Source organism: Geotrypetes seraphini, chromosome 3 (assembly GCF_902459505.1).
Source record: "Geotrypetes seraphini chromosome 3, aGeoSer1.1, whole genome shotgun sequence".
Taxonomy (NCBI): domain Eukaryota; kingdom Metazoa; phylum Chordata; class Amphibia; order Gymnophiona; family Dermophiidae; genus Geotrypetes; species Geotrypetes seraphini.
This window is the reverse complement of record NC_047086.1, coordinates 295,197,713-295,210,309: the sequence shown is the minus strand read 5'-3', so window position 1 is coordinate 295,210,309 and position 12,597 is coordinate 295,197,713. Positions and strand designations below refer to the sequence as shown.

The 12,597-nt window shown below is 38.8% G+C and overlaps 1 protein-coding gene across 1 annotated transcript in view; it reads right to left on the bottom strand.

Annotated features, from left to right (window-relative positions):
* The window catches only part of RYR2 (ryanodine receptor 2), a 1,389,277-nt gene that overhangs the window by 206,540 nt on the left and 1,170,140 nt on the right, over positions 1–12,597 (bottom strand). The window contains 2 exon segments of the mRNA XM_033937646.1: positions 2–90; positions 6,098–6,178. Coding sequence (XP_033793537.1) covers positions 2–90; positions 6,098–6,178 — 170 coding nt within the window.

The following is a 12,597-nucleotide window of genomic DNA, read 5'->3' as shown; positions in this document are numbered from 1 at the left end:
CCTGAACTCGCAGCAGATAATCCACAGTAGAGATAATAATATTGACAGTTGTGTTGTTACCAGTTTGAGTTCGAAGGTAATTCTGAAAATCTAAATAAAAAGAAAAGAAAATAGAAGGAATTCTGCTTAAAAGCTAAGCACTTGTACTATTTAGCTTTAATTATAAGTAAAAAAAAATGTAAGTCACTTCCAAATTAAAAGCCTTTAAATTTGTTCTTGGTTTCTTAATAATGGACATATTGCCTTGTAGCTGGATTTTAAACTAACATGGTGACCATACTAAGGGCTCCTTTTACGAAGGTGCGCTAGGGCCTTTACGCACCCAATAGCGCATGCTAAAATGCCACACGTGCTAGCCGCTACCGCCTCCTCTTGAGTAGGCGCTAGTTTTTCGGCTAGCACATGCTATAGCGCACGCTAATTTTGTGCGTGCGCTAAAAGCACTAGCACAACTTCGTAAAAGGAGCCCTAAGGCTGCATTTTATGAAGCCATATTAGGCTTTTTTATCGCCAGTCATGACGGTATTAAGAACATAATAGTAGCCTTACTGGGTCAGACCAATGGTCCTTCAAGCCCAGTAGACCGTTCTCACAGTGGCCAATCCAGGTCATTAGTACCTGGCCAAAACCCAAAAAGTAGCAATATTCCATGCTACTGATCCAGGGCAAGCAGTGGCTTCCCCCAAGTCTCTCTCAATAATAGACTATGGACTTTACCTCCAGGAAATTGTCCAGACCTTTCTTAGAACCAGCTACGCTTACCACAGCTGTTCTCTGAGTGAAAAAAATTTCCTCCTATTGGTTTTAAAAGTATTTCCTTGTAACTTCGTGTGTTCCCTAGTCTTTGTAATTTTTGACAGAGTGAAAAATTGATCTACTTGTACACGTTCTACTCCATAGGATTCCTATGAGTGTCAGAGCTAATACCGCCATAGCTGGTAATAAAAAAGCCTAACGAAGTTTCATAAAAGGGGGGAAGTCAAATACCAATACTGGTGCTTAACTTCGGCTTCTTTTATCAAGCTGCATTACAGTTTTTTATCGTAGGTCACTGCAGTAAAAGCTCCAACGCTCATAGGAATTCTACGCGCATTGGAACTTTTACCACAGTGGCCTGCGATAAAAAAAACTTTAACACAGCTTGATAAAAAGGGGCCTTAGTACATATAGAGGGACATTTTTGATAGGACATCTAAGGGCTCCTTTTACTAAACTGTGATAGGGCTTTTAGCGCGCACTGAATTGCCACGCGTGCTAAACCCACGCTACGCGGCTAGAACTAACGCCAGCTCAATGCTGGTGTTAGTGTCTAATGCGTGGGGCAATTCAGCGCGCGCTAAAACCGCTTTCGCAGCTTAGTAAAAGCCCTAAGTCTGAGTTTGGATATTTTAGGAAAGACATTAAAAAATCCAGTAGAGAAAATGTCTATTTTCAAAACCACATGATGTCTATTTTTTTTTTTTATGACCTATTTAGACATTGTGGCCCTTAGTGTGTCTATCTTTTTTAGCCAATTTTTTTTTACTATGAAAATGTACAAATGAAAAGTACAAGCAGCCAGCATTCTTAGCAAACTGGCCACTGACATCTGAGCAAAGCAGAGGGGCATTCTAGGGAGTATTGCAGTGAACATCACATTAAAAATTCCCAGGTACATATTTCACCATAATCTGCTGATATTGTATAATGAGCCCTCCAAAACTCATCCTCTATACCATGACACTGTCCCTTATGCCTACAGGTGTCATCTTTATGTAGGTACAGTAGGTTTTGAGTGGATTTTGGAGGGCTCCCCATACAATGTAAGCAGGTTATGGTAAAATGTGTACCTGGGCCTTTTAATGTGCCATCACTGCAGTGCCCCTTAGGTTTTCCCTTCAATTCACACCAACACAGAAGTTAAACATTTAAATATTTGTCTTTATTTTTTAGTTCATTTAAATATTTGTCTTTATTTTTTGCAACTAAAAAACCCCACCACTAACAATTGAGGGAAAAAGAAAACTAAATAGGTATATCCAACAATTGTTATTATCAGATGTTTAAACAAGGTAAGTTAAGTTTAAATATATAAAGGGAATTCAATAATTTATCCACCTCAGTGGGACGAAAAGAGTTTTCAAAATGTTTTGTTTTATTTTTTCAATATAGTCCCCTGATCGCTCCGTACACTTAATCCTCTTTTCCTGCAATGACTGTAACACCTTTGAAAAAAATTCTTCCGTTTGACCTTCAAACCAGGATGTTACAGATTCCTTGATATCTTCATCACTTGAAAACCGCTGTCCATGGAGAGATTTCTTCAAAATTCAAAAAAGGAAATAATCCAAGGGAGCCAGGTCAAGACTGAAGGGTGAATGGTTCAGCTGCTGAAACCCATATTCTCGGAGGACAGCCTGTGATTGTCATGACATGTGCACTGGCACACTGTCGTACAGAAACAGCACACCTGCTGTGAGTTTTCCTCATCTCTTCTCCTTGATGGACTCCCAAAAAGTGATCGTGTTGGTGTAACTCAATCCAATTATGGTTTTTTTGTGTGGCATGAACTCCAGAAGCAAAACTCCTTCATCATCCCAGAAGACAGTTGCCATGCATGCAGATTTTTCGGACTTGAACTTTTTTGGGATAGGGGATGACTTGTGTTTCCACTGCATTGACTCCATTTTGGACACAGGATCTCAGTGATAGACCCAAGTTAATTATGTGGATCACAGCCTGAAATGATCCAATTATATCGAGAACATTTCTTAAAGCCACTCAGTACCCTCTTTGACATGAAAGGGAAAAGAGCCGATGCTAAGTTAAAGGGCTCAATGGTCTAGAGCAGGGGTCCCTAACTCTAGGTCCGTGGCCGCCGTCTGACAGCCAGGCCGCAAGAGATCGCTTTGTGCAACATCTATCCAGCCCTCATTCCCATCCCACACAGCAGAACCCTTTCGACCACGAGGTCGTTCTAAGGAGTACTGTACTATATCTAGCTAACAGACTGCTGTATGATGGAGACTGTACCATATTCTAAAAGTTCCCTGCTCCTCCAGGTATTAAGCATCACACCCTACTTTTCACCTTGGCTTGCCCGTCAAGCAAAGTGTGATGCTTTTTCTTAGTCAGGTCTTTTTATAGAGAATGTGTCAAATGTTGGTGGATGGCAAAACACTACAGTGAGAAATATAGATGCAAAAGTGTATTTGGACCATTTGCTTCTACGAGCATCTTATGATATTTTCAGAGCTTATGAAAAGGTACGGTCTCTTTTTCTCCAATCTTAAGTGGCTTCAGCAGTCACGTATATTGAAAGCATGGAAGAAAAATGTTCTTTTACTTGGTCATAAACTTGGGGCCTGATACTCAGCTGGCAGTGCTCAGTGTTTTGCTGTCTGCTGCCAATGTTATGCCCAGAAATTCAATGCTGGGCCATGTCTGGGCTTCAACAATGAATTTCTGGGTAAGTGCAATATTCAGCAGTTAACTGGCTATGGGGCAATGCATACAGATAGGACTGACTTTTATGTGGTTCTGTTTATGCCATTATCGGAACTTAACTGGCCAAGTGCTGACTCTACCCCTGGAATAGCTAGTTTTGACATAAATGCTAACTGGACATTTTCAGCAGCACTAACTGGCTATGTGGACAGGCGATTTAACCAGCCCAGAACAGGTGATTTAATTGGCCAGGAGTTATTTCTGGATGGTTAAATCACTTTGCCTATCAACCCACATGAATTTGAGTCTCTGTGAGGAAATGTATGAACACCAGGTTTCAGATTGTTATAAGCAACTTCAACAAACTTCTAGCATGCAAACTTCTTCTCTTCAATGAATCTGGGAGTCTGAAGTTGGTACACATTTGTCTCAGGTCCAAAGGGAATCTACTGCTGCATCTTTAGCACAGTCTCTCTATATTTAATTATTTTTTTGTTCAATGGGCTCTGGTCACCTGTAGGCAGTGGCACAGTAGAGGAGGGCAGGGTGCCATTTTGATAGGGGCACCACCCAGCAGCAGTCTGACATCTCTCCTTCCCCCCCTTTTATGCAATGGGGGGAGTATCTATTAAATGAAACCCCCCCTGAAATTCTTCTGTTCTTATTCAACAGTGAGCAGAGACTCCTACCCACTGCTCACACCGGCCCTAAGCCCTCCCTCTTTTATAACTTCCTGTTTGCGGGATCAGGAATTTACGTCAGATGGAAGGCTTGAGCAAGTGCAAGCTATGGATTAGAGACCCCGCTTGCTGCCAGTAAAGAACAAAAGACTTCTAAGAGATATTGGGGTGGGGGTGGGGAGTGCATTTAAGAGACCCTCCCATCAGGAGGGAGGGGATGCCTGGTGCCAGCTTCCCTCGCTACACCACTGCCTGTATGACTGCATTGACTGGACTCTCAAACTTCCAATAAATGCTGGTCTTGTGCATCTTATCTGGGGATGTTTTATGATATGCTGTTTTTCTGGCTTAAGATAACCTGGTTCTAAAATCAGTAATGACAGAAAATTTGCTCCTTGCAGAGGCAGACTGACTTCTAGGACAACAGGTCAGAGCCCACAACAGTAAATAGCCCATTCTCCCCTAGTCTTCATTTAGTGTAATAACATCTGATAGGTAGTTAGGGGCTTATGATCCTTATTGCCCGGGGAGCCCAGACCTCTTCAGTCAGCCCTAGCTCTTGACAATTATCTTAATCTTATACACTCTTTGGTCTGCCTACCTGATCATCCTTGGTGTCCAGTGAGTCATCAGGACAAGAGCAAAACTTACTCCTGCTCCTCGCTCCTTCAACTGTAAAATTGTTCCTCTCTCCCTGACTGAAGAGACTTCTACAGAGCTTGAGAATATATATAACTGAAATCTTGATGACCATTTATTGAATAAAAAGGCCTGCTCACTCATAAATTTGTGCAAATTTATACATGAATATATTAAGAAGTTTATATTTAGGAGTTAATATGGAAAATTGCAATGTCATGAACCTTTTGAGCAGAAGTAAGGCCATCATAAAATTATTCCTTACAAACTGCATCAATGTACCTGCTGACAGTGAGATATGAGGTCAGATAAACTTGGAGTACAGTGTCCCCTAACACTCTCCAAATGGAATATGTCTTTAAGGAGTTACTTAACAAAATTCATGAGCTCATTTTGGCTTATGTTCCTTTCTCTTACCATGTCATAGACTCAGGGAGGAATGCTTACACATTGGGATTAAGAGAGTCATCGAGACTGAAAGGTGAATACTGGTGAATGAGGAGATAATTCCATATTGCTTGGTCTCACTAAAGAAGTACTTTAAGGTGCTATTGAGAATTATGGGGAAAATGGCCCTGCAAGGAGAAAGTTCTCTTGCAGATTGGAAACTGATCTATTAGAAGGAAATAGTATTGTAAGAACTAGTCTGCACCCAAGATTTAAGAAACAAAAAAAGGGGGGAGCAGCCTAGATACCTGATTGTACCTGATTGTAAAAACCGCTTAGATAACCTTGATAGGCGGTATAAAAAATCCTAATAAACTTGAACTTGAAACTAGAGGATAGTGGAGAAAGAAATTCTAGTATGTGGTATTACAAATTTCATGAACTGTGATACTGAAATTATTTTTGACATTTGGGTTGTTTATTTATCTTTTTTTTTTCTTTCATGAAATATACCTGGCTTGACACCTGTTCAACTGCATCAGGATATCCAGTATAACGTTTATTTTTGGATTAATCCTATACTGTGACCTGCCCCACTCTCCCTGAAATGGGATCTATGTCAAGCACCCTTTGAGAAGTAGGGATCGGGAACTTGGAATGCCAGTTGTCCAAACCCCAAAGTACTTCATAATTCATCTTGCCAGATACAAAGGGCCTATATGGATAAATGATTATTTCTACTGTAGCTTCACATTTTATTCTTAAATAGATCAACTGTACACTGAAAAAACCCTGGGATTTGATTGCAATGAGTATGAAAGTGGAGCTTTCTAAATCAGGTCTTTTGCATCTTTGCTGTCCTTTCTATTTCAATTCCAGAATCTATATATCCTTTGCAAAGTATAAGCAGCTAATCTATTGGCATAACTGCCTTGGTTCAGCCGACTATCAGCTTGCCCACAAACCTGAGTTGTGCCCTTCACAAAGCAACTGGAGGAAACGGAAGAGGTCACAGGTAAATTCATCATCCTGCATCACTTTCTCTCCTGTAGAAGGACCAAACAGAAGAACAAAATGAGTACAGACTGCCAGGTCTTGCCAACATCTCTCCCTCCCCTTCAGGTTTTTTCCAAGCCTCTTTAACAAAAATCAAGACAATGTCTGCACGAGTTTGCAGTTCAATATTTAATGACTAATAAATCATACATGGTGTATGATTGGTCGAGTAGTTTCCAGGTTATCTTTTCTTTGTTAAACTCAGAAAGAGAACATATTGCTATGCAGAGATTTGATATCTATATAATAAGAATGGCAGCATGGGCATGGCAACATTTTTTTAAAATAATCAGGCATTAGCATTTCATTTATGGCAGGCATGAATTTTCTAATATATAATATTGAAAATAAATTTATTTTCTCCATAGATGGCAATGTGGAATAAATTTTGACCACTTATAGGAAAAAATATTAGTTCAATTAAAAATCTTTAATAGTAGTAAAAGAGAAAAACTAACCGGTAGCAATGCATTGCTCAAAAATATTTTCAAGTTGTTTTCAGTTGTCTACTGTTTCAAATTATTTGTAAGAATGTCTTGTTTACTTCATTAATATCATATTCACTTAATAGGCAAAGGAACTATAGTATAAATTAGCAGAACAAAAGTTTGGACAAACAAATAAATAAATGCCATAGTGAAATCAAAAGAACAGAGGGCTATTAACAGCTTAAGGAAAAAGGGAGCAGATTTTCTTTAGGTTCTTAATGAAAAAGAGAGGCATTAGAACGGTGGGATAATGAGGGCTATATCTTAAATAAATAAATAAAATTAGATCAACTTCTCTGAAAATCTAGCAGCACTGAGCAACTCAAGTTACCTGCCTAGTTTCACTAGGAGCTAAAGTGAGTCCTTCAAAAATAAGACAGTCTTGGAATCAGGATTAGGTTGGGGAGAAGAAGTTAAGCAGCTTATTTAGGAGTCAATGCAATTTAATGAGTATTAAACATACAATCTTAGCACAGACGTGTGTTAGTTTACATTGGCAACACTGTAGAATTAACAGACTGGCACTGCAACAGAAGAGCACAAGATATACAGTGTCATGATGGATTAGGTCAAAGATTCAACAAGCCTTTTGCCCAACATAATATCAGCAACCACGAGGGGCCGCTGAAAAGTTCTCAGCCCAACCAAGAGAATGATATGCAGACATGAAACGTACAAGTTATTCCACACTTTTCATGACAATTTTCATTGCATGTCGTATCATTGAAATGAAAAGTGTCAAGAAAAATGTGGAATAACTTGTACGTTTCATGGCTCCACATCATTCTCTTCTTGGTTGGGCTGAGAACTTTTCAGCAGTATCTCGGAAAGAGATTGAGGTAGGGCTGAAAATTGATAAGCTTGGAACATCCAATCAAAAAGATGTTATATTCCTTCTGCCTATTCTGTTTGGTCTTTCTTTGGAAGGAAGCCATTTTGACTTCTTAATTATTTTTGTTGCATTTCACTGCATCTTTTCTAGTTCCACTGTATTGTTTTTGAAATGGGGTGGGGCCAGAACTGCATTCAAGATGTGGTCTTCACCAGTGGTGTAGTAAGGGGGGGGGGGCGGTCCACTCATGGTATGGTCTTGCTAAGGGCGCAGCATCCCTCCTCCTCTCTGCCCCCTTTCTCTCCTTGCCACGCACATGCACCTTTTGCCTTCCCCTGTACATTTTTTACTTCCTAGGTGTGAGGTTGCTGCCCGCTCAGCATCAGCGCTTTCTCTGACATCACTTCAGGGACCTGCGCATAGGAAGTGATGTCAATGGGTAAGCTGACACCGACGTTGGCATGCTGCTCATGCTGGAGAAGTTAAACATGCACAGCAGGCACATGCACAGCAGGTGGGGCGGTGAGGAGGGCAGGGGAGTGGTGTTACTCACCCTTACTATGCCACTGGTCTTACCAAGGATCTATACTAAGGCATTACAACAATCTTCATTAATTTCCATGTAATACGTATTATTTTATTTGTTGTTTTGGGGGGGCTTTTCTTTACCACTGTCATGCACCAGGTTGAGGACCTCAACATAGTCTCCAATATGACCCTAAGATTCTTTCTGTGAGTAGTGATTACTAATACAGAACCTAGCATTGTCTAAGTGCAATTAGGAATGTTTTTCTCCATGAGCCTTACGTTGCATTTGACCACATTTAATTTCATCTTTCATTTTGATGCCCAGTACTTTGAATATTTCTGTCACATGAAAAACTAAACAGTGTACTCACTGTTCCCTTTTCTAGTTTGTTAATGAATAAGTTATTTACCGGTATTTATTTAACAAATCTCTCAACCGCCTATTACTAGGTGGCTTACAAATAGCAACATTCATAAAATAACTAAAAAAATACAAAAAAAAAATGTATATACATTTCAAATCATTCAGTAACAACAATTTATCCACATCACTTTATTAAACACCAGCCCTAGAGCAGACCCATGAGGCACTCCACTATTTACTCTTCATTATTGAAAAACTGACCATTTAGTCTTTGTTTTCTATCCACAGTAAAGCATTGTGTCTTATCCCATGACTTAAATTTCCTAAGGAGTCTTTCAAAAGACTTTGTCAAATGTTGATCACTCCCATGCCTATGGCAGCAATTTTATAAATTGACACTTCAGTCTAGACACCCAGAGTGCTGTGCAATTCTATAATAGTATCTTGACACCAAGAGTCCAATATTCAACCAACAGCAATCAAAGTTTGGCTAGAAACTTGGAAATTGGATGTTAGGTACCTTGAAGAAAGCCACAGCCTGATGGCTGAAACATCGGTTCTTTCTACACAGACATGGCAAGACCCAGAAACCTGCTACAATCCCTAAAATAATATTCTCCAGGTAGGTCGTTGAGATCTGGAGTATCTCATCTTTTGTCATTGCCCCTTCTCAGGGATTCTAGATTAGTAGCAACTAAAGAGCAAGTATTTTATTGTTAGGCTCCTGTTATATGGAATGGGTTGCTGGGTGAATTGCAAAAAGAATACTAATTGCTAAATTTAAAATATATCTCTTTGAGAAGGCAATTGGGGGGGGGGTCTCACTTAAACAGGAATATCCATCCTCAACATGATTTGTTTTTAATGTACAAATGGTTTGTTGTATGAAATTTTTTATACATTTTGTACATCACTCTGATGATATTTCAAAGGGTGGTATATCAAATGATGTAAACTATTAAACTATGTGTGTATCATGTTGACATTGGAAGTAGCATACCATGGGGTCCATTTACTTAGGTGCACTAATGAATTTAGCACACACTAATGGTTAACAAGTGCTAATGTTGAGAAGTCCATTTTATACTTCTGGGCCTTTTAGCATTTAGCATTTGCTAAATCCATTAGCGTTTCTTAATAAAAAGACCCCTATGTTATATTTTACATATATTATTTGGTTTTGCTGTGTTAATCATATATTGCCTATGTCCAGGTTATTTTTGCTGGATGAATTTCTTCAAAAAGGCTGTAATAAAGCCTAATAAATAAAAACTAAATAATGTTCAGCTCAGCTTAAAAATCATTCCTTGATAGAGAATTTGAGATGACTGGGTTTTTAGCCAGGTCATTAGGTGCGAGTTAGTGCAAAAGGCATATACAGTACAGAGTTACAATTCATCCAATTTCAAATGAGGATAATTCCATATCTATCCACCATGTATTAGCTAGGCATGTGCCAAATGAAACAGCCAATCTCAGAGTTTAAAATGGTCACTACAATATGGTGCCATGATATACTATACAGTGTGTGAGAAAATGGCAAATATACAGCTGAAGGCTACAATTTTTGAGGTCTGAATTTGTAGTCACAGTGCCACATAAGTTTCATCAACTTTAAGGAATTAATCCACCGGGTGCTCACAGCATCATTGGTGGTATCGGCAGTTTGAGAAAGCAGAATATTTGTTTACAGGTAAGAGCACAGGGTGACCATGAGTGTCTGAAGATAATATGAATCAGAGTAGCCCAAGGAAGTCAACTAGGCGCACAAGTTGAGAACTGGAAATTCATCAGATGACTGTTTGGCATGTTTTGTGATGACACTTGATTATAAAGCCATACAGACTGCAACTGTTGCAAACAGTAAGGTCATAAGGCAAGTTAAAGTGACTGAACTTTTGCAAAATCATACAGGAGGCTATGGAGTATGATGATTTCAGCATGATAGGAATTCAACTATTGTCTTGTGTAACTATGGGAAGTTGAGAGACAAAACTTGTACAGTTTATCTTTTGGTTGATGCATCACTAATCACTCTGTATTTGTTAAATTCAAAAATATTAACCCTCCCCCCTTTTATCAGTGAAGTAAGAGCTCTGATGCTCATAAGAATTCAATGCTTGTTGGAGTATATACCGTGCACTAAAAACCTCTAGCGCATCTTGATAAAAGGGGCCGATACTTATTTGAAATTGGATGAATTATTTTGAAAAACCATTGGTGCCAGGTTTGTGGACATTTTGGCTGTCTTTATTTCCTTTATGATATTTTTAGAATCAAATGGAGTGCGGGATCTGAGGCAGCATGGTTTTATGAGAAGCAAGTCTTGTTAGGTGAATCTGATTGATTTCTTAAACTGGATGACCAAACAGTTGGATATGGGAGGAGTGCTAAAAAAGGTGCACTTGGATTTTAGCAAAGCCATTGGCTTGGCATGGTGTCACAAAGGCGGTTGATAAACTGAGTGCCCTCAGTATGGGCCCTAAAGTTGTCTTTTTGTGGATAATACCAAGCTCTGTAATCAGGTAGATAACCCAGAAGGTGTGGATAACAAGGTGGAATCTAGCGAAGCCTGAAACATGGTCTGATAATTGGCTTTTGCAGTATGATTGTCCTTTTAAGGATAACTTAACTGATCACTAGCCCATTCTCCGTGACAATTATAGCAGCTCAGGGAAAAAATAATTTAGTACTCCTTACTTTTGTTTTTTCCTTAATTGTTCTTTTCTCTCAAATTATTGTAGTTCTACCCTTTTCCTTTCATGTCAGTTTGGTTTGTGAGATTTTGTACTTGTCTTTATTGGATATTAACTAGCTTTTAATTTTAATGCGTCTGTATTACCCTGCTTTTGCTTTTTAATGTAAAGCCGCTTTGTAATTTTGAAAAGGCGTAATAACAAATTTTTAATAAACTTGAAACTTGAAAAAATGTAGGGTTATGTACTTGGGCTGCAAAAATCCAAGAGAGTATGAGGGTGAAGTACTTCTGTGTTTGAAAGAAGAGTGGGACTTATGGGTGACTGTGTCTGATGATCTTAAGGTGGCAAAACAGGCAATGGTCAAAGCCAGGAGGATGCTTGAGTGCAAAGGGAGAGGAATGGTCAATAGGAAAAAGGAGATGATAGTGCCATTGTATAAGTCTATGGTGAGGCCCCATTTGGAATATGTGTGCAAGTCTAGAGTCTGCACCTTTAAAAAAATATAAATTTGGATTGAATCAGTCCAGAAGTCTAGAACAAAACTGGTTAGTGGTCTTTGTCATAAAACAGACAGAGAACTCAATATGTATTTTCTGGAAGAAAAGCGGAAGAGAGGGGATATGATAGAGACGTTTAAATATCTCTATTGCATTAATGTACAGGAGGTGAATGATTTTCAAATGAAGGAAAAATCTGGAATGAGAGGGCATAGGATGAAGTCAAGAGGTGATAGTCTCAGGAGTAATCTAAAGAAATTCTTTTTTTTATAGAAAGGGTGGCAGAAGCATGGATTAGTCTCCTGGAAAACTGTGTCTGAATTCAAGAAAGTGTGGAACAGGCATGTGGGATCTGTTAGAACAAGTAGGAGATAGTGGATGTTGTGGATGGGCCATTTGGCCTTTGTCATTATGTTTCTATGTGAACTTTCTTGGAAAATGTCTTTTTTTGTATTTTATATTCAAATCTACAAAGTTTCAAAAAAACAAAAGCAGCTTATTGTACACGAATGCCTTTAAAATATAAGTTCATTCAATTCAAAGGTAGACCCATTGTTCCTTTTTCTAAATAAATGTTATCATAGAGACATTCTCAATACATTGCAACCAGTTTAATGTACGTATCCTTGTTCCTGAAACTTTGTGTATGTATCCTTGTAACCCGTTCTGGGTTCCTGGGAAGGACGTGCTATAAAAAAACAAATAATTGGTTAAAATATAAAGTAGCATTCTTTCCTTGTAACATATGCAGCACAGGACACCTAGGAAGTAGAAGTTCTCACCTAGGAATTAAACTGGGAACTACTGTGTGGAAATGTGCTGTACTTATTATCCGATCTAAAGGCCTCCCCAGAATGTGAGTTTCTAATGTAAATGAAGCTGCATAAAATTTAACTTGAGCATAACCTTTGTTTTCACATCCATCAATTCAAGCCTGCATATACAAACACTAAGTTCATGTACCATATTTGTGTGCATATACCTTACATATGTTATAAATA